Source organism: Littorina saxatilis, linkage group LG16 (genome assembly GCF_037325665.1).
Source record: "Littorina saxatilis isolate snail1 linkage group LG16, US_GU_Lsax_2.0, whole genome shotgun sequence".
NCBI lineage: Eukaryota > Metazoa > Mollusca > Gastropoda > Littorinimorpha > Littorinidae > Littorina > Littorina saxatilis.
The window spans coordinates 36,036,823-36,064,260 of NC_090260.1; the positions used below are offsets into that span (position 1 = coordinate 36,036,823).

Genomic DNA, 27,438 nt, shown 5'->3' on the forward strand with positions numbered 1-27,438 from the left:
AGTGGAACCTCAACCCCACTTCTCCTAAAAGAAGACTCCCTCCCCTAACCCGATAGAAGACTCCCTCCCCTAACCCGATAGAAGAGTCCCTCCCCTAACCCGATAGAAGACTCCCTCCCCTAACCCGATAGAAGACTCCCTCCCCTAACCCGATAGAAGACTCCCTCCCCTAACCCGATAGAAAACTCCCTCCCCTAACCCCATAGAAGACTCCCTCCCCTAACCCCATAGAAGACTCCCTCCCCTAACCCCATAGAAGACTCCCTCCCCTAACCCGATAGAAGACTCCCTCCCCTAACCCCATTGAAGACTCCCTCCCCTAACCCGATAGAAGACTCCCTCCCCTAACCCGATAGAAGACTCCCTCCCCTAACCCGATAGAAGACTCCCTCCCCTAACCCGATAGAAGACTCCCTCCCCTAACCCGATAGAAGACTCCCTCCCCTAACCCGATAGAAGACTCCCTCCCCTAACCCGATAGAAGACTCCCTCCCCTAACCCGATAGAAGACTCCCTCCCCTAACCTGATAGAAGACTCCCTCCCCTAACCCGATAGAAGACTCCCTCCCCTAACCCGATAGAAGACTCCCTCCCCTAACCCGATAGAAGACTCCCTCCCCTAACCCGATAGAAGACTCCCTCCCCTAACTCGATAGAAGACTCCCTCCCCTAACCCGATAGAAGACTCTCTCTCTTTTAAAGTCCTCCATGCCACCCCCCCCCCCCCCCCATTCCCGAATGGAATCCCCCATCACTCACAGCAGCCACAGCCCCGGCACCTGTCGAAACTGCTTATAACTGGGAACACTGAGATTGCCCATCCTCTGCCCATCCGCGAAGGGCAGATAGCCCATGTAGCCGTACACACGCTTACAGACATCGTCCACCATCGACACATACTCAATTTCAAACGACACTCTCCAGCGATTGGCTGTGGCATCGGAATCCTTGCGCTTGGTATTGAACACCTGCTCATTGAATTTTCCCTTTGCTGACGTAATGCTCGTGATGTACTTCTTCAGTGCAAGATCCATCTGCAGTCCGGAAAAGTCCATTAATCGGGACGCGAAGTCGTGTGGACTTTTCGCCAGGTCCTCGTATCGCGCTGTCAGGATGCGTCCAGGGTACTGCTTCTTTAGCTCTTGCGAATCCTGGGCAGACAAGGTTTCATACTTGTTCAAGGGTTTTATCGACGTTGGCTGAGAACGAGAAAGACAAAGAAGTTGAGGAAGAGTCCGAGGAGGAAAAGGAAGAAATCGAGGGAAAGAGATGGGGGAGGGGGAGGAGGGTGAGTAGGAGGAGGAGGAAGAAGAAGAAAAGGAGGAAAAGAAAGAATAGAAAGAGAATAGGGAAGAGAAACAAGTCTTGTAAAGCGACATCAAAACATTCAGTCAATCGCTCGGCTTAAACATCAAAACTGAAATGAAATATCCTCAACGAAACTGAGTCTTGGCTGTCCGAAATCCGCAGACCGAGACTATGCTTGCTGGTAATCATGCAAACTACAGAGAAATAATTTAGATGTAAAATGCCTTGAAGATATCTGCGGCGTAGTTTTTTTTAATCGCTCAACACGCACGCACAGTAAAACTAAAATGAAGATTACTGCAGTAAAACACGAACCCACTTGAATTCACTTGAGTGCCTTTTTTGCTATACGCAGACGCACTTGATGTGTAAAGGAGGAGGAGGAGGAGGAGGAGGAGGAGGAGGAGACGGGAGTAGCTTTGTGAGTCGGAGGAGAAAAAGAGAGAAAACAAAGTGGGTGAAGACGGGGAGGAGGAGTATGTTTGGCGACATCACATAAACCGAACAGGTTATTTTGCATGCAGCTCGGTATCTGTGTGCGCAGTTCTCAAGTCCCGTCCACTGTCAGTTGAATTCATGGGACGATGTGCATGCTATATTGTAGCATAACATTTCCAAAGTCAAGAAGACAAAATGAGTCAGTTTTTTTCCAAAAATCCAATATGTCAATCGTTCTCATGCGCTTTATCATTAAGGAACGATATTGCAGCTCTGCTTACCTCCAGATCTCGCAGCACCCGAGAGCAATGCTCTTGGATTCGCACAGGGGCTATTCTTTGTCTTGACCGTATATAATATTGCTTTGACCTTGCTTGACCCCGAGGGTCGCGGACCAGATGGATGACCTTGACCTGTGGGTCGACCTTCAGCAAGGTTGCGGCTTGCTTCATAGAGAGGCGCACCGTCTTGGCCACGAACACGCTGGCTGTAGAACATGCTTTCTGTGGCAGAAATTGAAGGATTCATTAGCTGGTGACGCATTAAACAAGTCGCGTAAGGCGAAAATACAACATTTAGTCAAGTAGCTGTCGAACTCACAGAATGAAACTGAACGCAATGCAACGCAGCAAGACCGTATACTCGTAGCATCGTCAGTCCACCGCTCATGGCAAAGGCAGTGAAATTGACAAGAAGAGCGGGGTAGTAGTTGCGCTGAGAAGGATAGCACGCTTTTCTGTACCTCTCTTCGTTTTAACTTTCTGAGCGTGTTTTCAATCCAAACATATCATATCTATATGTTTTTGGAATCAGGAACCGACAAGGAATAAGATGAAAGTGTTTTTTAAATTGATTTCGAAAATTTAATTTTGATCATAATGTTTATATTTTTAATTTTCAGAGCTTGTTTTTAATCCAAATATAACATATTTATATGTTTTTGGAATCAGAAAACGATGGAGAATAAGATGAACGTAAATTTGGATCGTTTTATAAAAAAAAAATAGATGAGAGTTGTTGCTTTGCAAGTCGTATATTTTCCGATTCAAGTTATAATTTATTACAGGTGTATTTAATCATTTCTTACACGTGCATGAAAGTAGAGGTTACATGCCGAGTCTCAGTGATTATCAAAAATAATGGTCGAAGTTTGCGGATCATGAAAAATGCGAGCTTCTTTTTTATTCCTCCTTTCTTCAGTTATTCAAAGAAAAGAGGAGTTTTTGTGCGAAAGTTTGATCGAATCATATTCACTCAACCAGTCTACCTGCGCAGTCGATCGCTTAATGCGCGGTTGTATAGTTCCGTGCAAATCATTCAATTCTGTTAACACTTCTTGTCAGTTTCCATGTTTTGAATTAAAATCAAGTACACAGTTATGTTGTCATTCTGCTGTGGCGGTAAAGGCAGAAAGTGTGTGTTCTGTTCATGTTTTGGTATCGCTCAGGAAATGTTCTTTCCTCGAATGTGACTAGCAGACGAAGTTTTACACCCGTGTTCCAACGTTAAAAACTGTATGAAGTTCAGTTTTCTGGGGCAAAATAGTGTATGAAACCGCTGCATGTTCTTTAAGTTGATTAAATGTTTGCAATTGATTGCGTGTGATCTGTTTATAAAATGAAATATTGTTGAAAACTGACCGTCGGATTGCAGTCTTGTCGATGCAGCCGAAATCTGGAAGGGGAACTACTTGTGTCGCTAGACAAAGTATGAGAGTTACTTTTCCTTGGAATCTTGCTAGCGATAAACGATTGTGCACGGCAGATCACAGGCGGAAGGTATCGTCCACTGGACGACTACTATCACAGAAAGACGATACCTTCTGCCTGTGGGCAGATCTGAATTCAGAAAACAACCAAACTCATGGATTTTATATTGAGATTCATGTGTTCAAGCCTGTAGTTGCTGGTTTAAATGCGGTATGGTTGTATTGTTTGCTCCAGAAATGTATATTTTGTACATTAGAGTGTTCTGAACTTTTGAGTCGCAAAAAGTAGATCCACAATGTGTACAGTCTCTACCCATGAGCTATCGAGGATTCAGGCCCGTTGTTGGGTACGTGATTTTGGTTGTTGGGTAAGTTACCGAAAAATAACTAGCCCTACAAGTTTACAGAGAGAAAGAAGCAGAGGGGGGGAATAATATTTATTACACGTGTATTTAATCATTTCTAACACGTGCATGCATTATCAATCAATCAATCAATCAATGAAGCTTATATCGCGCATATTCCGTGGGTACAGTTCTAGGCGCTCTGCAGTGATGCCGTGTGAGATGAAATTTTATACGGCCAGTATTAATCATTTATTACACGTGCATTAATCATTTATTACACGTGTATTAATCATTTATTACACGTGTATTAATCATCTATTACACGTGTATAAATCATTTTTTACACGTGTAATGGTTATGAGCCAAACGGCTATCCATACACAATACATGAGCTGCATCTTACCTTTACCCAATCAGACGGTGTCCTGCAAATCGCTATGTACAGTTTTTTTGCAGTCGACCGCCACTCGGTTTGTGTCACTATCAGTCCTTTCTAATTTTAGATTCAGAGATACACAAAAACGTGCTATTGCAGATCTAATAGTCTCTTTGAAACCGCAAACGATTCAATGGTTCATATATGAATAAAGTGGGTCACACAGGGCAACGATGGCTCGGGGGTTGAATAAACCACGAGACCTGGAATGTGATTTACGCGTGCTGAATAGCCACTCAAGTGATCTGTTAGCGTCATTTGTGTTAAATCAGGCGAGTGTTGGTGTTTTAGTGAAAAGATGTCATCGTTCTGTAAACCCCCTGTGAGGCGGAGTGGGCCTTTAAGAAATGAAGAAATTAATTCCTTCCAAACGTATGTATATTCGCACTGCTTTCTTAGATAAAAATGGAAGATGCGCTACGATAAATGCGTAGCTGAGTTTTCGCTAGCACTCATGGGAAATCGTGCGTTAATTCAGGTACGCATGCGTAGCTAGCATAGTCCTGGGTAACATTCAAAAACACTGTCCCGAATTTACTCTCTTTATCAACAATTCGCCATTTGGTTATGTCCCTTCAACATGAACATTAAGGCTATTCAATTGAACGATAATTCAAATTTAAAACTAGGGTACTCTATCGCTTTACATCACGTTTCCACGGTTTCAACACACTCTCACGGCTCTCTGCGTTCGCAAAGTTTGGCAGGGGAAGGTTGCCTAATGTCATCGTTCAGCAGCGACTTTTTCTTCTCAGGAAGCTTAAATATTTTAATGTCAATCAAAGTGTTATGGAACTTGTGTATCGCAGTTTGATTGAAAGCATACTGACTTTTAACATTGTGACATGGTATGGTACCACAAATGTTAAAAACAAAGCTAAACTCCACCGCATTGTTGCGACGGCTAGCAAACTTGTTGGGCAACCCCAACGACAGCTGACCAGTCTCTGCGAAGCTGCCATTAAGCGGAAAGCTCTCAAAATTGTCCGTGATCCGATCTATCCTCTCAACCCCTGTTTCGAAATTCTCCCTTCAGGTAAACGTTATAAGGTCCCTTTGGCACGCAAAAACCAGTTTAAAAAGTCATTCCTGCCTTCTGCAGTCACCATTTTAAATTCTTCTCGCATCACGTAGAGGCTGGTCGGCTGGGAAAAAACAAACAATGTGTACATGTGAAGGTGTGTGTGAAATATTTGTAATGTGATTACTCTGCTGTGAAACCCAACTCCTGTGATATGAGAGGGTAAATTCACATAGTGCAATATCATATTTGATTGTATCCCTTTTATGTTTTATGTTTTATGTGTGTCGTCCTATACAATTGTTGTTATAATCGTTTACAGGCAGGCAGGGTGTGCCGAAGAAAAATTTCCATTTTTATGTAATGGACAATAAAGTGCTGTTATTGTTATTGTTATTGTTAATATGAACCTTTTTATGTTTCATGCTGATAAGTAGCTTGTTTTCTTGCGAAGAAGTTTCATTTTGTGTTTGGTAGTCCTCTCTTAGGTTAACCGTTAGGGCTTATTATAGTGAATTAGCTTTGATAGACATTCAGCAAAAATTAAATACAGACAAATTCACAAATGGCCCATATTAGGAGCCTGGGCGCCAAATATGGACCAGTGAAGAGACCTTCACGGATCATTGTAAAAAGCCCCCTAAACTTCAAACATGATACAACTGACTTAGTGTACAAGTCAGACTAATTCAAATATGCTTTAGATTGATCTGTTTCGGGTGGATGAGAACGTTATATGAAGCACACCAGGAAACTAAAGAATCTGATCAAAAACAGAGTGAAAATAAATTAAATTAACAACTTCGTCGAAAAGAAGACAATTTGTTACTTTGTTTTGAAAGCTCGAGGGCTAGTTATAGGTTATTTTCAGCAAGCTTCTTAATGAATTAATGAAAAATAGCCTTTAGCTTTTAGTTTCTTCAATGTGTGGAAGGTGGTCCATATATATACCAGACACTCCCCGGACTTTTATTAAGCCTAGCGCAGAACCGCGCGAGGTGACATGCGACTCATTTCGTGGTGGAGGGTCACAAATAGAAGTATGTTGCTATCCCATGTAAAAGCCTGGCCAGATATGAGATGGTGAACAAAATGGTTTACACGGGCAGGACTGCGCCTTCAGCCACTTCTTCTGGGAACAGCAAGTTTGTGTTAGGCTGCGTTAAGTTATAGACCAACTTGTGACCAACTTTCAAGCGATTTTTGTCGGCGGCAAGTCAAATCAAAATCGCTGCCATGTGAACAGCACAAACTCGCAAACTAGTTTTAAGCGGCGATTCTCGCCAGACTTTAGCCTTCCGGGATTGTCCGGTCGTCCTCGTTGTTATCCGGAGAAGGGAAGGCTAGAGCCACAGAGATGTATACGTCTATATGTTACAGTAGATTGTCAAAACCAGGACATATACAAAATCCCTGAACATTTCCGTAAATTTGTACATTTCCATTTTCACTCAGGGATTTTACAAATTTCCTAAAAAAAATCTAGGAAATGTGTAAATTTCCTGAAATGCCACTTTTTGATGAATTTACCGAACAATAAAAAATCAGTTTCAGTAAATTTCAGGGGTGTCGTTTGGGTCGGCCCTTCGGCCAATCGCCGATTTTTTTTTTATCAATGTTTTGAAAAGAAGCCATTGACGAAAATTATAGATGCAAGAGTGGTTTCCCTTGGACAAGGGAAACCACACTCTCACACCGTTTGCGTTCGCCGGTTCGCGATAGTTTATCAGTCAGTCAGTGCTTTCGATTTGGATTTGAACATCATGTCGCAACCAAACAAGAAACAAGAAGGGCAAAGCCCATACGACTCACATGCTTGACCTTGACCTTTACATGACCTTGACCTTCAGGGTCAAGGTCAAATAACTAAACCTAGCAATGACATCATACACTAAGAACTGCTTTACACATTTTTCCTACCAAAATACATGTGACCTTGACCCAAGGTCAAGGTCATCCAACACAAAGCTGTTAATTCAAGACATAGGAAGTACAATGGTGCTTATTGGCTCTTTCTACCATGAGATATGGTCACTTTTAGTGGTTCACTACCTTATTTTGGTCACATTTCATAAGGGTCAAAGTGACCTTGATCTTGATCATATGTGACCAAATGTGTCTCATGATGAAAGCATAACATGTGCCCCACATAATTTTTAAGTTTGAAACAGTTATCTTCCATAGTTCAGGGTCAAGGTCACTTCAAAATATGTATACAATCCAACTTTGAAGAGCACCTGTGACCTTGACCTTGAAGCAAGGTAAACCAAACTGGTATCAAAAGATGGGGCTTACTTTGCCCTATATATCATATATAGGTGAGGTATTGAATCTCAAAAACTTCAGAGAAAATGGGAAAAATAGCTGTTTTTTAGACAACATTTATGGCCCCTGCGACCTTGACCTTGAAGCAAGGTCAAGATGCTATGTATGTTTTTTGGGGCCTTGTCATCATACACCATCTTGCCAAATTTGGTACTGATAGACTGAATAGTGTCCAAGAAATATCCAACGTTAAAGTTTTCCGGACGGACGTCCGGACGGACGGACGGACGGACGGACGGACGGACGGACGGACGACTCGGGTGAGTACATAGACTCACTTTTGCTTCGCATGTGAGTCAAAAAAACTAAATTGGCTAAGGTTTGCTACCATTCGCCAAGGTAAGTGATTCCTGACAAAATGACAGAAACACCGCGAATGTGGACAGTGTCAGTGTGAGGGGTTGTGAGTGGTAGTAGTGTTGTCGAGTCGATCGAAGCAGACGACATAGCAGACGATAGTCACCGCGAATCGCAATCTGCAGAGAATAAATAACAAGTCGCGAAAGGCGAAATAACAACATTTAGTCAAGCTGTCGAACGCACTGCATTTTTTCACCAAGACCGCATACTCGTAGTTTCGTCAGTCCACCGCTCGTGGCAAAGGCAGTGAAATCGACAAGCCAGAATAGTGCGGTAATGGTCGCGCTGAGCAGGATAACACGCGTTTCTGTATCTCTATTCTTTTTAGCGTACTGAGTTTGTTTTTAATCCAAACATATTATCATATCACCGGCACGGTTGGTCTAGTGGTAAGGCGTCCGCCCCGTGATCGGGAGGTCGTGGGTTCGAATCCCGGCCGGGTCATACCAAAGACTTTAAAATTGGCAATCTAGTGGCTGCTCCGCCTGGCGTCTGGCATTATGGGGTTAGTGCTAGGACTGGTTGGTCCGGTGTCAGAATAATGTGACTGGGTGAGACATGAAGCCTGTGCTGCGACTTCTGTCTTGTGTGTGGCGCACGTTATATGTCAAAGCATCACCGCCCTGATATGGCCCTTCGTGGTCGGCTGGGCGTTAAGCAAACAAACAAACAAACAAACAAAATTATCATATCTATATGTTTTTGGAATCAGGGACCGACAAGGAATAAGATGAAATTGTTTCTAAATCGATTTCGGACAATAAATTTTAATCATAATTTTCATATTTTTAATTTTTAAAGCTTGTTTGTAATCCAAATATAACATATGTTTATCCTATACGTGAGAGAGGCACCCGTGAGATAATAATCGTTCAAATCACACGTGTGGATATCATGTAAATGAGGTCATGTCAAGCAAGTCTGGCAGGGACCTGTTTTTCCACTGTTTATGATGCCAAAGTCACCGAGACAAACGTCATTATAGAAACAAACAAGAAGGGCAAAGCCCATACGACTCACATGCTTGACCTTGACCTTTACTAAACAACTAAATAAATACAAATAACTAAACCTAGCAATGACATCATACACTAAGAACTGCTTTACACATTTTTCCTACCAAAATACATGTGACCTTGACCCAAGGTCAAGGTCATCCAAGGTCATGCAACACAAAGCTGTTAATTCAAGACATAGGAAGTACAATGGTGCTTATTGGCCCTTTCTACCATGAGATATGGTCACTTTTAGTGGTTCACTACCTTATTTTGGTCACATTTCATAAGGGTCAAAGTGACCTTGACCTTGATCATATGTGACCAAATGTGTCTCATGATGAAAGCATAACATGTGCCCCACATAATTTTTAAGTTTGAAACAGTTATCTTCCATAGTTCAGGGTCAAGGTCACTTCAAAATATGTATACAATCCAACTTTGAAGAGCTCCTGTGACCTTGACCTTGAAGCAAGGTAAACCAAACTGGTATCAAAAGATGGGGCTTACTTTGCCCTATATATCATATATAGGTGAGGTATTGAATCTCAAAAACTTCAGAGAAAATGGGAAAAATGTAAAAAATAGCTGTTTTTTAGACAACATTTATGGCCCCTGCGACCTTGACCTTGAAGCAAGGTCAAGATGCTATGTATGTTTTTTGGGGCCTTGTCATCATACACCATCTTGCCAAATTTGGTACTGATAGACTGAATAGTGTCCAAGAAATATCCAACGTTAAAGTTTTCCGGACGGCCGGCCGGCCGGCCGGACGGACGGCCGGACGGACGGACGGACGGACGACTCGGGTGAGTACATCTAGACTCACTTTTGCTTCGCATGTGAGTCAAAAATGCGCTCGCTAATTACCCTCGATGAATCTTTAGAACTAACACGTCACGCCACACTTTCAGAGTGACGTTTCTTTGCTTTGACGTAATAGATTGCACGAGGCTTTAGAAGAGATCGAGGTTCCAAAACAAGCGTCTTCAATTTAGCTGCCTCGACTACAGGACATTTTCAGTAAAATACACGTAAGTACAGTATGTAGGATAAACAGAATACTACATGGCTTGCTGTATCGTACCAGATTTACACTCGTTGCTTTTTCAAATAGTGAACAGCTCGCTTTCGCTCGCAGTTCAATATTAAAAAAACAAACTCGTGTAAATCTGGTACGACACAGCAAGCCATGTAGTATTTTCTATATATGTTTTTGGAATCAGAAAATGACGAAGAATAAGATAAAATTGTTTTTGGATCGTTTAGAAAAAAAAATTAATGACAAGTTTCCAATTTTTAATGACCAAATTCATTATTTATTTTTTAAGCCACCAAGCTGAAATGCAATATCAAAGTCCGGCCTTCGTCGAAGATTGCTTTGCCACAGTTTCAATCAATTTGATTAAAAAATGAGGGTGTGACAGTGCCACCTCAACTTTTTTTAAAAGCCGGATATGACACCATCAAAGGTATTTATCGAAAAAAATTTAAAAAAACGTCCGGGAATATCATTCCCAGGAACTCTCATGTCAAATTTCATAAAGATCGGTCTAGTAGTTTATTCTGAATCGCTCTACACACACACACACACACACACACCACGACCCTCGTCTCGATTCCCCCCTTAAAACTTGACTAAATGTAAAAAGCGTCCTCCAAATCGTGGTTTCCAAGCAAAATGGCTCACCCTACACGGTCTTTTATTGGTGTTTTACCAGTCATGTTTCCCAAGGCTTGTCAAGATTTGCACAATATTGGAAGAGTTTTACTTTCAAGAAATTGAAGTTAAAGGTTTGAAAAAAGTTTCAGAGAGAACTGCATGGTGTCTGTTGTAGTTAAATCAGCAAAGCTGATCAAGTTGTTTCAGTTGCAGTATGCAACATATAATCCAGGGGCGGATTAGGGGGGGGGGGGTGTTACAGGGGTTCCGCCACCCCCCCCCCCCCCTCCCGGCTGCCCCCCCCCCCTAAAAATAAAGAAGAAATTCTGTCCGTGAATTATTTTTATTTTTTCTGTCTGTAAAGCCGGGGGAAGTTAATTACTTGGGTTTTTTAATTGTCACAGTATGCGACATGTCTTCCTTCTAACCATACTATATGTTGTCGGGAGCAGATATCAATGAAGATAAATTGCCATTATTTAATACTAATGTTAAAAGAAATAATGAGTGGCTGCTGACACCAGTTGATCCTGTTTAAAATCAAGGATAAGCCACAAATCGTTTATAAAATAGCTAAAATTCTTCGCATTCAGGGTTTTTTTGCCCCCCAGACCCACCAACGGGACCCAGGGGCCAGTTTCATAAGATAGCAGTGAACCGACTGACAGTCGATGGACTGTCCAGTCGATCGACTGTGGTTGATCGCCGGGTCACCGAAAAGCGCGTTTCATGAGCGAATCACCGTCACCCGCGGACAACCGCAATCGACCGACTGTACAGTAATCCGAATGGCCAAGTCGAGGGCTAAATTTAGCAACATTACCACTTCCGTTTGCTCATTCGCACGTGGAAATGGCCGATTTCAAAGAAAAAACTAGTCTCGGCCCGCTCAAAATAACAATGACCGAGACTTTCAGTAATTCCTTCGCCTGACGTCTAACCCTCTTACGCCGCCATAATGTGACGTCTTCAAGACATAACCCTGACTTGTCTCCTGGATTACTGCGTCATGATAGATACATTTTGAAGAACAATCACAAGGTTTGGCTCACAATCCAAAAAAGTGTGAGCATTCTGCCATTGACTGTGCGGATAATTACACTTATTTTCGGTTTACCGCAGTAAGTGTTGGGGAGAGAGCATCACCGTGTTTGGCCGACTTCCGGTGAGACGACCCGCAGTCGGCCGACTGAAATTTTGTTCCTGAAACCCGATAACGTCGGATTAATGTGGTTCTTTCGGACAACTGCAGTTGACCCCAGGGGCCAGTGTCATAAGCCAGAAACACAGTCGACCAACTGCAGTTGTCCGAGAGAAACGCGCTTTTCGGTGACCCGGCGATCAACCACAGTCGATCGACTGGACAGTCCATCGACTGTCAGTCGGTTCACTGCTATCTTATGAGAGAGAGAGAGAGAGAGAGAGAGAGAGAGAGAGAGAGAGAGAGAGAGAGAGAGAGAGAGAGAGAGAGAGAGAGAGAGAGAGAGAGAGAGAGAGAACAGTGTGTTGACTTTAATGCTGCCAAACTAAATAATGGAGTTCATTCAATCAAAAAAGCATTCGTTTTCCTTGAAATATGTTTTTAGTAAATTTTCAAATTTCCTGGTCCTGGAATTTTTAGGAAATTTGTAAAATCCCTGAGTGAAACAGGAAATTTTCAAATTTACTGACATTTTCAGGGATTTTGTAAATTTTCTGGTTTTGACAATTTACTGTAACTCAGTGGCTAGAGCTAACCAATTCCTAGCATATAACCACGTCATGTCCCAAATAGACACTAGTTCTGGGGACAGAAAACCCAAGTTAGCATAGCATAGCTAACATAATTATAGGTAGCGGCAGTCAAAACTTGGTTTTAAAGTGAGAGTGAATGTTTTGTGATGTCTTGAAAGAAAAATAAAGTACAAGCAAAACACAAAAAAAAAGTAAGTGGATACCTTTATTAGTTCCTGAGATTTTGATATTTTAGTACATACGCTGTCGCGACTCTGCTTAAAACTGTAAAATAGGGCAACTTCAGCAGCATGTGGGTACCACATAGTTATCCTCAGCCCTTTCAACTTTTCAGGATCTGTTATCAGCAACCAAGAATAGAAAAAACACATAGTTCTAGCCCTCTAATCTCATATGGCTTCTGTCAGCAAGCATGCAAACTTCACGAAAAACACAATTAAAACCATCGCAAAATTGCACGGGAGGGCAACTTTGGGTCATCACAATTCACACAATATGTATAGCAGCTGTCTGAAACTTTCACATATCCCAAACAAATGTGTGTAGAACATGCCTATTTTTTTTCAGACAGCTTAGTTCAATGCTTTTGGAGTATAAGAGCCTCAAAAATGTCAAAAACCTCAATTTGTCAAGCGGAAAAACAGGAAAATTACAGTTTTTCGCACTTCAAGGCCAATAATTAAGAAACTATTTAAGATACAACGAAAAATTTTGGTGTGTAGATAGATTACAGTGTAATCTTTACAGACATCAGTAAAATTCAGTGTAATGTTGAAAATAATCCCCCAAGAGTGGACAAACCCCCCCCCCAGAGGGGGATAGCACATTTCAGATTGAAATATTTCAGAAACTACTGAAAATACAGCCATGATTTTTGGTGTGTAGATTGATTACAATGTTATCTTCACAAATATGTGTTCAATCAAGTACACTGCATTGGGGTGTGCACGTTAAAGATCCCACGATTGACAAAAGGGTCTTTCCTGGCAAAATTGTATAGGCATAGATAAAAATGTCACTGTTATCCCTGCGCCTTGAATATGTGCGCGATATAAATTGCATAAAAAAAAATATATATATATAAATCCCTGCGCTTAGAACTGTACCCACGGAATATGCGCGATATAAGCCTCATATTGATTGATTGATTGAAGTAAGATATAGAGAATACTACATGGCTTGCTGTGTCGTACCAGATTTACACGAGTTGTTTTTTGACTCACATGCGAAGCAAAAGTGAGTCTATGTACTCACCCGAGTCGTCCGCCCGTCCGTCCCGGCGTCCGTCCGGAAAACTTTAACGTTGGATATTTCTTGGACACTATTAAGTCTATCAACACCTGATGCGGCCTGATGGTGTATGGTTACAAGATCTCAAAAAACATGTGCGGCAACTTGACCTCACTTCAAGTTCAAGGTCACAGGGGCCGTAATTGTTGTCTTAAAAACGACCATTTTTCACATTTTCTTCTGAAGTTATCGAGAATGGCAACCTTAGCTATGTATGCTATACAGGGCAATGTAAGCCCTATCTTTGGACACCAGTTTGGTTGACGTTGCGTCAAGGTCGCAAGGGTCCTTTAAAGTTGGATTGTATACATATTTTGAAGTGACCTTGACCCTGAACTATGGAAGATAACTGTTTCAAACTTAAAAATTATGTGGTGCACATGTTATGCTTTCATCAAGAGACACATTTGGTCACATATGATCAAGGTCAAGGTCACTTTGACCCTTATGAAATGTGACCAAAATAAGGTAGTGAACCACTAAAAGTGACCATATCTCATGGTAGAAAGAGCCAATAAGCACCATTGTACTTCCTATGTCTTGAATTAACAGCTTTGTGTTGCATGACCTTGGATGACCTTGATCACATGTATTTTGGTAGGAAAAATGTGTAAAGCAGTTCTTAGTGTATGATGTCATTGCTAGGTTTAGTTATTTGACCTTGACCCTGAAGGTCAAGGTCATGTAAAGGTCAAGGATGTGAGTCGTATGGGCTTTGCCCTTCTTGTTTAAATAGTGAACTGCGAAAGCGAGCTGTTTACTATTTGAAAAAGCAACGAGTGTAAATCTGGTACGACACAACAAGCCATGTAGTATTCTGTTTATCCTACATTATATACTTCTGTGCCAGATCTAACTAAAAGTCACCGACAGCGATATTGCCTTTGGATCAACCCGCTTTAGAACTTCAAACCACTTTACTCAATTTGACATTCATTCCTCCGCCATGACACACACTCTCAAACTAGGACAAAGTAGTTCGCCTTTGTTAACACTGTTAAGTTTAATATTCGAACAGTCAAAACCGAGTACATGTACCTGCAAAACCGGTAAAATCCGTTGCATTGATCGCGAGTCATGGCGGAGCATTCAAGCGAAGCGATGGTGACCCACGCTTCGAGACAATTTGTGGAAGAAATCAAACCCATCACTTCAAAATATACCAGATAAAAAGAAAAGCAGTGGCCACAGGATAAAAGAAACCAAAAGGAACAACAACAGCAAAGCATATCCTTCCTCGATAGGATTAGCTTGACCTTCCGGTTGATCCCATGTACTACTAATTTACAGAGCTTGACCTTCCGGTTGACCTCATTTACATGATATACACACGTGTGATTTGAACGATGTTTATCTCACGGGTATCTCTCTCACGTATGTGGGATAAATTTATTAACATTGTTCACAGTTCTCTGGAGAAAACTAAATTCTTGCAAAGTGCACAGTCGGATGAGAAGTGACAGTCAAATGCATATATACCCCTTCTTCAAAGTCAGTCAAACAAAGTTGTCAGTCAAGTACTGCTTGAAACAGGTGTACATGGCAGGCAGGTTTGCTGGAGATTCGACTGTGAATATTCTGCCAGAAGAAGAAAATGGTGCAAGCACAATGTTGTGTCCAAAAACAACCGATGCAGGAATCTGGCAGAAGTCAGCGATAGGTTCTCCTTTTTGTGGAACGATATCAGATCGAGCACCATGCCATTCACAAGTTCTGATGGACGGTCAAGGTCTTCCAGAAGGTCCGGATTCAGCAGGTGGTTTCTTGTGATCCTATGTTTCAGCAAATGAACCCCAACATTCCGGCCCATGATGCAACGCCCTGCGTCGACATCCAAAAATGCTTCTAGTTCTAATCCAGTCTTATTCCCCAGCTTTGTTGCTTCTTTCACTGTTCCCTCAATTTCTGCCTTGATTTCAAGTCCTTGCAGCAAGTTCACGTCGAACACTTTGGGGAGAAATGAAACCAGGTCACTCCAATCCCTCCCTGTTTCCAACCGAAGCAGATCCAGCTGCAACAATAGCTTGTTGGTCAGTGGTACCAGCTGAAGTTTGGGTGGTCGACCTCTTCCAGTTGCTGTGAGTGTGAAAGCAGACTTCATTTGCTGGAAGTGAGCATCATCTGTAACACACACAAACAAAACAAAAATGTAATACTATGTTCATAATAATTTTGTACTGAAACCATGAAGGCTACCAGTAAGTTCGTCACGCGGTAGATTCGTCACCCGTGACGAAATTACCGGCAGGGGTGGGCGGGTGTTATGCTTAGAGCTTATGCTTTCAGATGTTTGATTTGTGGGAGAGATTCAAGATTCACTGACATTTTTGAGAGAGAGAGAGAGAGAGAGAGAGAGAGAGAGAGAGAGAGAGAGAGAGAGAGAGAGAGAGAGAGAGAGAGAGAGAGAGAGAGAGAGAGAGAGAGAGAGAGAGAGAGTTGTTATTTTAAAACCCGAGATCTACTCATTGTGCAGTTCTCAACTGAGCAGTTTTCAGACGACACAGTCCGAGCATTGTTATTTTAAAACCCGAGATCTACTCATTGAGCAGTTCTCAACCCGAGATCTACTCATTGAGCAGTTCTCAAAAGCAGTGTAGTCTGAGAGAGGGAGCGAGCGAGCGCGAGAGAGAGACTGAGAGAGAGAGAGAGAGAGAGAGAGAGAGAGAGAGAGACGTACATACACCCATATCCATGACACGCACGCACACACACGCACGTACACACGCACAAACACTCACACACACCATCGCACACACACACACACACACACTGACTAACACACACACACACACGCGCGACCAAGAGAGAGAGAGGGAGTCCTATGACTTCAACCTCACTGTCAAGGAGGCAGAGAAACTCAATGTGAGGAGAGGGAGGGGTGGAAGGAGGTGATGGACCATAAACTCTGATTAACTGGGGGGGAAAGGAAGAAGGAATGGAGATGCGCAAGGGTCAGTGTAAGCTACGCTACTCGTTGCTAGGCCTAGTCTTGCACTTCCGGTTTCAGCAAAGGAACAATTATTCCTTTTAATCCTAATTTAATCCTCAAGAAAACAACAACTGAGAAACAAAAACCATCGGAGTAATAATTCAAGATTAGTTTGAAACAAATATATCACATGTACGGCGAAAGGCAAAAAATAACTTAGGTCGTTTATCGAGTACCCCCATTTCAACACCCAATACAAAATGACCCAGCACAAACTACTATCATCAAAATGAAAACTACGCACTCAAAACGCTAAATTCAGCAGAATGGTTCGACAGATCAACTTCTAAACACTAAATGAACAGAAAAACATCAACACTTACCAAGGATGGGTTTGATTTCTTCCACAAATTGTCTCGAAGCGTGCGTCACCATCGCTTCGCTTGAATACTCCGCCATGACTCGCGATCAACGCAACGGATTTTACCGGTTTTGCAGGTCCTCGGCTTTGATTGGCTCGCGCTTCGCGCGCATGAATCTTAAACGGAAACTTCCATATTTGGAGGATTCACAAGAAATCGGACTTTATAGCGCATCCTTTACGACTACGATCGTTTGAGTTGTTTTTAAGTTACGAAAGGTTAAAGTTGGGCAATTTTTTATTGTCCATGTCTAAAAGCCACCATCGATTTAATCTAAAAAATACCCCCCCTAGAAAGAAAAGGGACTCTTTCTTTAGCAGTCGACACTGGTTTCCGATCGTTGAATGAAGCTATTTTTAGAAAATACAACGCCGAAAGGGAAACGCCACAAAAAGTTGAAGAGCAAGTAGTAATGGCGGTCGCGTCACGGCTGTCCGAAAATCCGGAGAGAGTATTTGTGATTCACGCACACGCATTCAATCCAAGCACATTTTGCAAACAAATGGCATGGGGTAAAAGACAAAGAATCCAACTTCATTTCTGTAGTTTCCATTTTCAATAATATGCCATATACTGAAAGCTGTCGGAAATTGAAAACGTGTTATTTTCAGCACAGATCTCGCTTTCCCGCATGGGACTAGCGTTACTGCCGCTACCTAACATAAACCAATCGATAAGAAAAGTCTGGTCAAAATCGCTGACGAGTCACGGCCGAGTCGAGCAGTGCTCAACTGAGTTTTGGAGTCGCTGACGAGTCTGGCCCGAGTCATTTTTAAATCGCTGGGGCTGTTCACATGGCAGACTTCTCGCCGATTCGGCCTCAACGACTCGGCAGCGATTTTCAAACGACTAAAGTTGGTCACAAGTTGGTTGCAAGTCTGCCATGTGAACAGCACTTTAGCATACAACTAGTCCCGTTCTCCCCTACCTGAAGAAGAGGACGGCAAGAGATCAGTGCCTGGTTTCCAGAGCGTCCTCTAATACAATTGTTGTAGGGCCGACATGACACGCTCTTCTGGATGGCCCAATCTAACTTCAGCGTCTGTATTGGCATTTCATGGAACCGGCAACTGAGTGACGTCAGCATGACGTCATTCTGCACTGACGTCATTTGGGAAGGGTCGGAAGCATTGAAAGGTCTACAACAGATATATAAGAGTCAAATTAGTGATCCCTCTTCTGCACTTGGATACTTCAAAATAACATGAAACAGCTCATAATACAACTACAAGTAGGATTAATTCAAATGAGAATTTGATTATTTGCGTCAGTTCGATGAAGCAGAAAACAAAGAACCTAATCAAAAAAAGAAAGGAAATAAATTAAATTAACACTGAGGTAGTAACGAAGACTGTTTGACGTCTTGTTGAAAGTTTGTTGGTTTCGTTCATGGGCTGAAACGCCCCCGGCTTTTACGTGTATGCCCGTTTTTACCCCGCCATTTAGGCAGCTATACGCCGCTTTCGGAGGAAGCATGCTGGGTATTTTTGTGTTTCTATAACCCATCGAACTCTGACATGGATTACAGGATCTTTTCCGTGCGCACTTGGTCTTGTGCTTGCGTGTACACACGAAGGGGGATGTTATATGTTATAAAAATTATGTTATATGAAGTCTTATATCGCGCGCGTATCTCCAGACTCGGACTCAAGGCGCAGGGATCTATTTATGCCGTGTGAGATGGAATTTTTTACACAATACATCACGCATTCACATCGACCAGCAGATCGCAGCCATTTCGGCGCATATCCTACTTTTCACGGCCTATTATTCCAAGTCACACGGGTATTTGGGTGGACATTTTTTATCTATGCCTATACAATTTTGCCAGGAAAGACCCTTTTGTCAATCGTGGGATCTTTAACGTGCACACCCCAATGTAGTGTACACGAAGGGACCTCGGTTTTTCGTCTCATCCGAAAGACTAGCATTTGAACCCACCACCTAGGTTAGGAAAGGGGGGAGAAAATTGCTAACGCCCTGACCCAGGGTCGAACTCACAACCTCTCGCTTCCAAGTGCGTTACCACTCGGCCACCCAGTCGTTACCACTCGGCCACCCAGTCGTTACCACTCGGCCACCCAGTCGTTACCACTCGGCCACCCAGTCGTTACCACTCGGCCACCCAGTCGTTACCACTCGGCCACCCAGTCGTTACCACTCGGCCACCCAGTCGTTACCACTCGGCCACCCAGTCGTTACCACTCGGCCACCCAGTCGTTACCACTCGGCCACCCAGTCGTTACCACTCGGCCACCCAGTCGTTACCACTCGGCCACCCAGTCGTTACCACTCGGCCACCCAGTCGTTACCACTCGGCCACCCAGTCGTTACCACTCGGCCACCCAGTCGTTACCACTCGGCCACCCAGTCGTTACCACTCGGCCACCCAGTCGTTACCACTCGGCCACCCAGTCGTTACCACTCGGCCACCCAGTCGTTACCACTCGGCCACCCAGTCGTTACCACTCGGCCACCCAGTCGTTACCACTCGGCCACCCAGTCGTTACCACTCGGCCACCCAGTCGTTACCACTCGGCCACCCAGTCGTTACCACTCGGCCACCCAGTCGTTACCACTCGGCCACCCAGTCGTTACCACTCGGCCACCCAGTCGTTACCACTCGGCCACCCAGTCGTTACCACTCGGCCACCCAGTCGTTACCACTCGGCCACCCAGTCGTTACCACTCGGCCACCCAGTCGTTACCACTCGGCCACCCAGTCGTTACCACTCGGCCACCCAGTCGTTACCACTCGGCCACCCAGTCGTTACCACTCGGCCACCCAGTCGTTACCACTCGGCCACCCAGTCGTTACCACTCGGCCACCCAGTCGTTACCACTCGGCCACCCAGTCGTTACCACTCGGCCACCCAGTCGTTACCACTCGGCCACCCAGTCGTTACCACTCGGCCACCCAGTCGTTACCACTCGGCCACCCAGTCGTTACCACTCGGCCACCCAGTCGTTACCACTCGGCCACCCAGTCGTTACCACTCGGCCACCCAGTCGTTACCACTCGGCCACCCAGTCGTTACCACTCGGCCACCCAGTCGTTACCACTCGGCCACCCAGTCGTTACCACTCGGCCACCCAGTCGTTACCACTCGGCCACCCAGTCGTTACCACTCGGCCACCCAGTGCACTAGTAGGTCTGCACATTAGTTGACCTGGGAGATCGGAAAAATCTCCACCCTTAACCTACCAGGCGGCTGTTGCCAAGATTTGAACTCACGACCTTCCGATTTGGAGGCCGATGTCTTATCAACTAGGCCACTGCGCCCGTCTGCCATGTGAGTGAACATCATAACCAAGTTATGTGGCTAGCGCTTTGTAGAGCCAATCAAATGCACCCGGAAGGATACCGGTATATTCTACCGGGTAAAAAGGCAGTTTTCGCGTTCCCATAGCTCAATTTTTCACCAAGACTTAAAAGCCTTCGTTTCTTCCACGAGTGTGCGTGCGTGGATGCGTCAGTGCATGCACGTGCGTGGCTCGTGCCTAACTAAGCGTCAACATTCTCCTTACACTAGATCCCGGTTGAAAAACAGCAACGGCTCTTTTTCTTTGAAGTGGAAGTCCAACATCCACAGTGGCTCATAGAGATAGAACACGCTGGGGTGATGGTTGAAAAGGTCACCCGTGAAGGTCGAACCACTACGCATGTAGGTCAGTATGATGACCTTCACCTTGCCATCGTTGCCCTTGGCAGTTGCATTGAGAGTCTTCACTGTAAAAAATAGTACATACAATGGGAAACAGTCATGAAATATGTTTGTATGTATGGGTGAATGAATCAATGCATGAATGAACAATTGGATGATTGATTGAATGTGCAGAATTGTGGAAGTAGTATCATTTTGAGAAACTGATTTTTGGCGCCTTTTTGCTACTATTTCGAACGTTACTATGCAACGGATAATGTTAATGGAAAGAGAGAGAGAGAGAGAGAGAGAGAGAGAGAGAGAGAGAGAGAGAGAGAGAGAGAGAGAGAGAGAGAGCGAGCGAGAGAGAACTGAACTGAACATACATTTATTTAACAAGGATAAAGATTTAAGGCTAGGCCTTTTCTTACAATCTAATCTTGAAAACACACACACACACACACACACACACACACACACACACACACACACACACACACACACACACACACACACACACACACAGATACAACATTGGATATGATTTATGAGGCAACCTGTGCTCGTTCATCCAAATAGTCACTTAAAGTTATCTCCGATGTTTCACTTTCTTCATTTTTAAAACAAGACTCGTAAAAGTGATGTCCCTGTATTCCTTATCATTTTCTGATTCCAAAACTATAAAGCTGTACTGTGTTTGACTTTTATTAGACTCGTTCTTCCGTATTGGTGACAATTGGGGTTCGGTCAGTTTGGTAGCTTGATACTTTGCAGTCAAAACAAGTAGCATTCTGAAACTCGATCAACAATTTTGAACATACAATAGAGAAGCTGTCATATCTGGATAAGTGTGATACGTTGAGTGGATGTTTGGGTAATTATGCTAAAAGGATAAAAATCGGCACACAAAATGGCCTCCTAAAGTTGAAATCTAACAATGACTAACTGCTTTGGAATCATTAAGCTTGACAGGAATCATTAAGCTTGACAGGAAACATTAAGGCGTAAGGGTCACCCAGAATTTGGAAAAAAAATCGTTTTTCAGATATACTAAACTAGATGAATACCCGCTTCGCCGGGTACAGCTTCGCCGGGAAGAAGTAGAGCCGAATACCCGGCTTCGCCGGGGAGCCGGGTGTACAACGGCTTTGCCGGCGCACCTTACAAAGGAAGGGAGATAAACGCGCAAAACACTGGAGAAGATAAGGAAGAGTTACTGGGAATGGATGTACAGAAAAACCAAAATCGGTTCAGCGCTGCGCGCTGAGAGCACGCACGTGTTCAAAATTTTCCACGATTGTGTCCGGGGTCTACCTGAATATGCCCACCAAATTTGAAGCAGATCCATCGCCGTGAATCGTGAACACACAGACAGACAGACACACACACACAAGCCGTATATATAGATTAGGCACAAAAAAAGGTGTGGTTACGGTAACATAGCCAAAAAAAATAGGGTAGGAAGGTAGGCAATCACTTTTTTTTTTAAACTTTTTTTTCTAATGTGTACAAATTAAACCTCCTTGACAGGGAAATAAGTGTGCGACTCGGGCGCTTTAGCTTTCATTGCGTTTTCTGCACTCGTTTTCTTGTTTTTTGTGTTTTTTTGTTGACAAATGTAATAAAAAGTTATAGGGTCGGCCCCTAAAAATAGGGTAGGTCGGGTTACCGTAACCACACGTATTTTTTTTTTTTAGGCCTGATGATGTTGCCAAAAGCTAGAAAAATATCTCTATTTTGATTTTTCATGTGCAGTTTACATTTTGTCTCTAGCATACATGGTTTTCTTGCAAAAAGTGCTCAAAGTAGGTTGGTGGGAATTAAAAATCACTTTAAGATGGCCGAAATATCTAAAATAACAACAATCCTATTTGCGCTGAGCTGCTGGAAAATATTAAACCTGGTTTACAACAACCGTACAACGACTGCTCCCTACAGTTGACGGCAAGATGGCGGCTTTCGTGCATTGAAAGTGAATTTCGAAGCGAATTATCGAGCCTACTGTGAAAAGAGTCAACTTTTTGAGAAAATCACCATGTCTGAAGGAAAGTATTGCCTTTCTAGGCCGAAAAAGCGTCGTTTTCATGGAAACAGATTCACACGGAAGACTCCCGAATTGAACAATGCCGGTGATGCATCGACACATGGTGTGGTGCAGACGAACGACGAACAGACGTTACCCCCCACCCCAACTGCTCCAACTCAAAGTGCCACGCCTCTTTCGAGATCTGCACAAAAAATCAAGGGTCTGTTGAATGAAATTATCGGTTCTGGTGATGAATTTGATTCCAAAAACTGCTCAGAACAGTCTGACATTGATGATGAATCAGACAGTAGCTCAAGTGAAGATAGTTTTGATTCTGATCTCTTGATGACCCCCCCTAAAGGACGTAGACTGATGTGGTGAAAGTTCGCGCGAAATCACAAAGCAGCTGCACTGTCTGCATGATCAACTTTTTTAAATATTCACCTATTCCATTGAAACTTTGCACATCAAATGTTCACTTGACTGGCTATATTTTGTTCTAAAATGAAGCTGATAATCAGAAAAATAGAATTTTTTTGATTGTGTAATATATCATAATAGTATATAGAATTATTGTATTCTTTTGCTAATGCTACTAAAAGCAAAATTTTCCAACAAAACAGAAAGCTTTTAGAACATAACGTAGGTAATGATGCTTTATATGAGTGCCAATTTATTTTTCAATTGGACACATACTTTTTCCCCAAGAGTGCATTGAAAAATGCTAAAATTAGCATTTTTGCAGGTTTATTTTGCCCATTGTTTTACTAACTAAATAATTTTTTCAGTTGTTCTACTTAATTTAGGCATTCAAACTTGATGTTTTCTGAAAATATAATGATTTTTGAAGAAAACTACCAAACATCAAGCCAATTCATTGATTGCAAGTGACTGAATAATAAAATAACAGTTTTGGTCCGACAATCTGGGTGACCCTTACGCCTTAAGCTTGACAGGAAACATTAAGCTTGACAGGAATCATTAAGCTTGACAGAAAACATTACGCTTGACAGGAAACATTAAGCTTGACAGGAATCATTAAGCTTGACAGGAAACATTTAGCTTGACAGGAAACATTAAGCTTGATAGGAACCATTAAGCTTGATAGGAACCATTAAGCTTGACAGGAATCATTAAGCTTGACAGGAATCATTAAGCTTGACTTGACAGGAAACATTTAGCTTGACAGGAAACATTAAGCTTGACAGGAAAGATTTAGCTTGACAGGAAAGATTTAGCTTGACAGGAAACATAATATAATGATTAAGCTTGACAGGAATCATTAAGCTTGACAGGAATCATTAAGCTTGACAGGAAACATTAAGCTTGACAGGAATCATTAAGCTTGACAGGAAACATTATTAAAGCTTGACAGGAATTATTAAGCTTGACAGGAAACATTGATTAAGCTTGACAGGAAACATTGATTAAGCTTGACAGGAAACATTTAGCTTGACAGGAATCATTAAGCTTGACAGGAATCATTAAGCTTGACAGGAAACATTAAGCTTGACAGGAAACATTAAGCTTGACAGGAAACATTTAAAATCTAAACAACGAAGTGACTGTGGTAAGATGAACAAAGTTAAAAAACAAAGGAATACTGTACTCACCAATACAAGAACGGGACAAGACGGTACGAATTTTCGCTTATGGAAGCTTCATCAGGAAAAACAAGAACACAAAAGACAACAAAAAGCAGACGCAACACGGAACGAACAAGGTTTGAAAGAAAATGGAGGGGAAACACGCAAAAAAGGGAAGGAACTCTAGGAACGGAAATGAATGAAAGGGGAGAGAAGTGGTTGGATGATGTCATGGGCACAGGCATACTAGACTAAAAGTGATACACATTCATAAAAGGGGGGGGGGGGGGGGGGGGGGGGGGCGGGGACAGAGGAAATTAAAAAAAAAAATAAAAAAAATAAATAAATAAAACAAGAAGGGCAAAGCCCATACGACTCACATGCTTGACCTTGACCTTTACATGACCTTGACCTTCAGGGTCAAGGTCAAATATCTAAACCTAGCAATGACATCATACACTAAGAACTGCTTTACACATTTTTCCTACCAAAATACATGTGACCTTGACAAGGTCAAGGTCATCCAAGGTCATGCAACACAAAGCTGTTAATTCAAGACATAGGAAGTACAATGGTGCTTATTGGCTCTTTCTACCTTGAGATATGGTCACTTTTAGCGGTTCACTACCTTATTTTGGTCACATTTCATAAGGGTCAAAGTGACCTTGACCTTGATCATATGTGACCAAATGTGTCTCATGATGAAAGCATAACATGTGCCCCACATAATTTTTAAGTTTGAAACAGTTATCTTCCATAGTTCAGGGTCAAGGTCACTTCAAAATATGTATACAATCCAACTTTGAAGAGCTCCTGTGACCTTGACCTTGAAGCAAGGTAAACCAAACTGGTATCAAAAGATGGGGCTTACTTTGCCCTATATATCATATATAGGTGATGTATTCAATCTCAAAAACTTCAGAGAAAATGGGAAAAGTGTGAAAAATAGCTGTTTTTTAGACAACATTTATGGCCCCTGCGACCTTGACCTTGAAGCAAGGTCAAGATGCTATGTATGTTTTTTGGGGCCTTGTCATCATACACCATCTTGCCAAATTTGGTACTGATAGACTGAATAGTGTCCAAGAAATATCCAACGTTAAAGTTTTCCGGACGGACGTCCAGACGGACGTCCGGACGGACGGACGGACGACTCGGGTGAGTACATAGACTCACTTTTGCTTCGCATGTGAGTCAAAAAGGGGGGAGGGGGGGGGGGAAACAAACGTACGCACGCACACGCACACATACACACACACACACACACACACTGAACCAAACACATGAAATCACACATAAACACACACACATTCACACTCAAACACACACACACACACGTACTGTAAATCCACAGTATGTTTGGGGAATACAAGTACATCACATTTTCGCATTCAAACCATCAGGTGTGGATGTGCCCAGGAATAATATAAAATCGGACTCTACTTGTTTTCTGTCTGTGGAGGTGCTGTACATTTGCCAGACACCTTTCACACGTGCATCCAGGGAGGTGTGGTTGCTGCTGTTGAAATGTTGGGCAACAGACCTACAGCGGCGATCCATTTAGGAAACATTTAGCCAAAACTTGACTAAATGTCAAAACAATGAAACATGAAAGTGTCTGACCTGTCCTGTTGTTGCCAGCGGTTAGCGAGTGATAGGTGGTGGACACATTGAGACGTGGCGAAGACAAAACATGTGTTGGACCGAGTTGAAAAGAATTAAACGCGACACTCACAAGGAGGACAAGAAAGAGAGCCAACAACCATTTCCTGGCTGAAATGCGTTTCGCTGAGTAACAAAAGTTCCTTCTGCTTCGGCAAAATAAAACTGACAATTTCTTGAGATTAAATATACTTCGCAGAGACATTCCAAACCACACCGTGGACGGCAGGACGCAGTGGCGGTCTGCTCTCTGAGGAGACGCTCACTCAGTCTGGCTCCGCGATTTAACAGTCAGTACAAGAGACATCCAGATTTGCCTTCGTCAAAAGTTCGTGAGTTACCGATCTTCGCGAGTTTGTTGAAGTGGTGACGTCACATCCCGTCACGGTCACCACTTTCCAATTTCGGTCCAGATCTACGCGAAGTTCTTCGTGCGCGTTCGTTTGTTTTTCGAAACAGTGATGACGAGTAGTGTTCTATATGACGAGTCTTTTTTATCGGAATATTCCAGACATCTGAATATGCTGGGTAAACAAGCAACACTGAGAAAAAAAAAATCGATTTTTTGATTCATTCCTGTAAAATCTCCCAACTCTAATATAAAACAAATAGGCCTAGTGAAAACAAGTGTCTTGTGCAAGAGAGAGATCAAGGGAGATAATTGGCAGGATATGTCGCCCGTCGACTCAAGTTCTGAGTGGGTATCCGTGTTCATGCACTAGGCCTCCAAAATGAACAGTTTACAGATTCACAGTCCACAGAAGCATCGTAAAGATATTAAACTTTAACACTGCGCACATAAAACATATTTTTAACATTATGAAAAGGACTAAAAGTAGGGGAAGGGCCCCTAATATGGACCACTTTTTGTTATGGTTTACGGGAGGCTTATTGATACATAGAGATTACACAACGTCATCGAGTGAGGGACCGAAAAATATTGAAACTCGAGGATGATTTTTTTGTGGTATCAACCGAGACCGTAGGTCAAGGTTGATACCACACAAACAAATCATCCGAGAGTTTCAATGTTTTTTGGTCCCTCACAAGATGACGTTTGTGTAATTTGTGTATACAATGATCAACGACAAAGACAAAAATTAAAACAAAAACAATACGAACTCTTTTCCATCGAGGAATGGTGGAAGGAAAATAACACAACCGGAAATAGATCTAGATCTAAATTGATCTCTATGACCCGTGCCTTGATACCATTGAGATCATAGGAGATGCACAGCAGTGCCGATACCAGGTTTCTTTAGCTTCACTTTAAAATGATATCAGAACGATAGTTATTCACTTGAAAGTGAACACAGGAGAGTTGTATACACATCAATACACATCTATTTAGCAAGCACGCTGTCCAAGCACAGCGAATGTTTCAATGAGACGTTCAGTATCGATTAGCCTACACAAGAGGGGTTCTTGATCTTGTGTAAACGATATTGAACGTCGCAGTTAAAACGCTGGCGACGTTGAAACGTCGACGAAAGACTTTAGGTTGTGGTAGTTTATAATCTTCCTGTCACTTCTCTGAAGGTATC

At 42.8% G+C, this 27,438-nt stretch overlaps 1 protein-coding gene and 2 long non-coding RNA genes across 4 annotated transcripts in view; 1 reads left to right on the forward strand and 2 right to left on the reverse strand.

The window, feature by feature from the left end:
- Window positions 1–27,438, forward strand: part of LOC138950958 (uncharacterized) — a 115,736-nt gene that overhangs the window by 80,359 nt on the left and 7,939 nt on the right. The gene's annotated exons all lie outside the window — the stretch shown is intronic.
- LOC138950957 (carbohydrate sulfotransferase 4-like) lies at window positions 740–26,326 on the reverse strand. 2 transcript variants are annotated; one of them, XM_070322673.1, is made up of 5 exons: window positions 25,856–26,326; window positions 20,505–20,706; window positions 17,905–18,115; window positions 2,028–2,249; window positions 740–1,151 (listed from the first exon to the last, which is right to left on the reverse strand). In XM_070322673.1, exons 1-5 carry the CDS (start codon window positions 26,097–26,099, stop codon window positions 756–758), a joined length of 1,275 nt encoding a protein of 424 aa, XP_070178774.1. In that variant the 5' UTR covers window positions 26,100–26,326; the 3' UTR covers window positions 740–755. The 2 variants fall into 2 exon arrangements, with proteins under 2 accessions (XP_070178774.1, XP_070178775.1); XM_070322674.1 differs by lacking the exon at window positions 2,028–2,249.
- On the reverse strand, window positions 15,021–17,407 carry LOC138950959 (uncharacterized). The gene is made up of 2 exons (XR_011450890.1): window positions 16,938–17,407; window positions 15,021–15,746 (listed from the first exon to the last, which is right to left on the reverse strand). It is a non-coding gene; the product is annotated as an uncharacterized lncRNA (long non-coding RNA).

Coding starts and splice junctions, on each gene's coding strand:
- LOC138950957 (XM_070322673.1), bottom strand. CDS start 26,099: ATGTCTCTGCGAAGTATATTTAATCTCAAGAAATTGTCAGTTTTATTT. Junction 2,250..17,904: donor CTTGCCGTCCTCTTCTTCAG/GTAGGGGAGAAC, acceptor TTTCTGCCACAG/AAAGCATGTTCTACAGCCAG. Junction 1,152..2,027: donor GGGTGCTGCGAGATCTGGAG/GTAAGCAGAGCT, acceptor TTGTCTGCCCAG/GATTCGCAAGAGCTAAAGAA.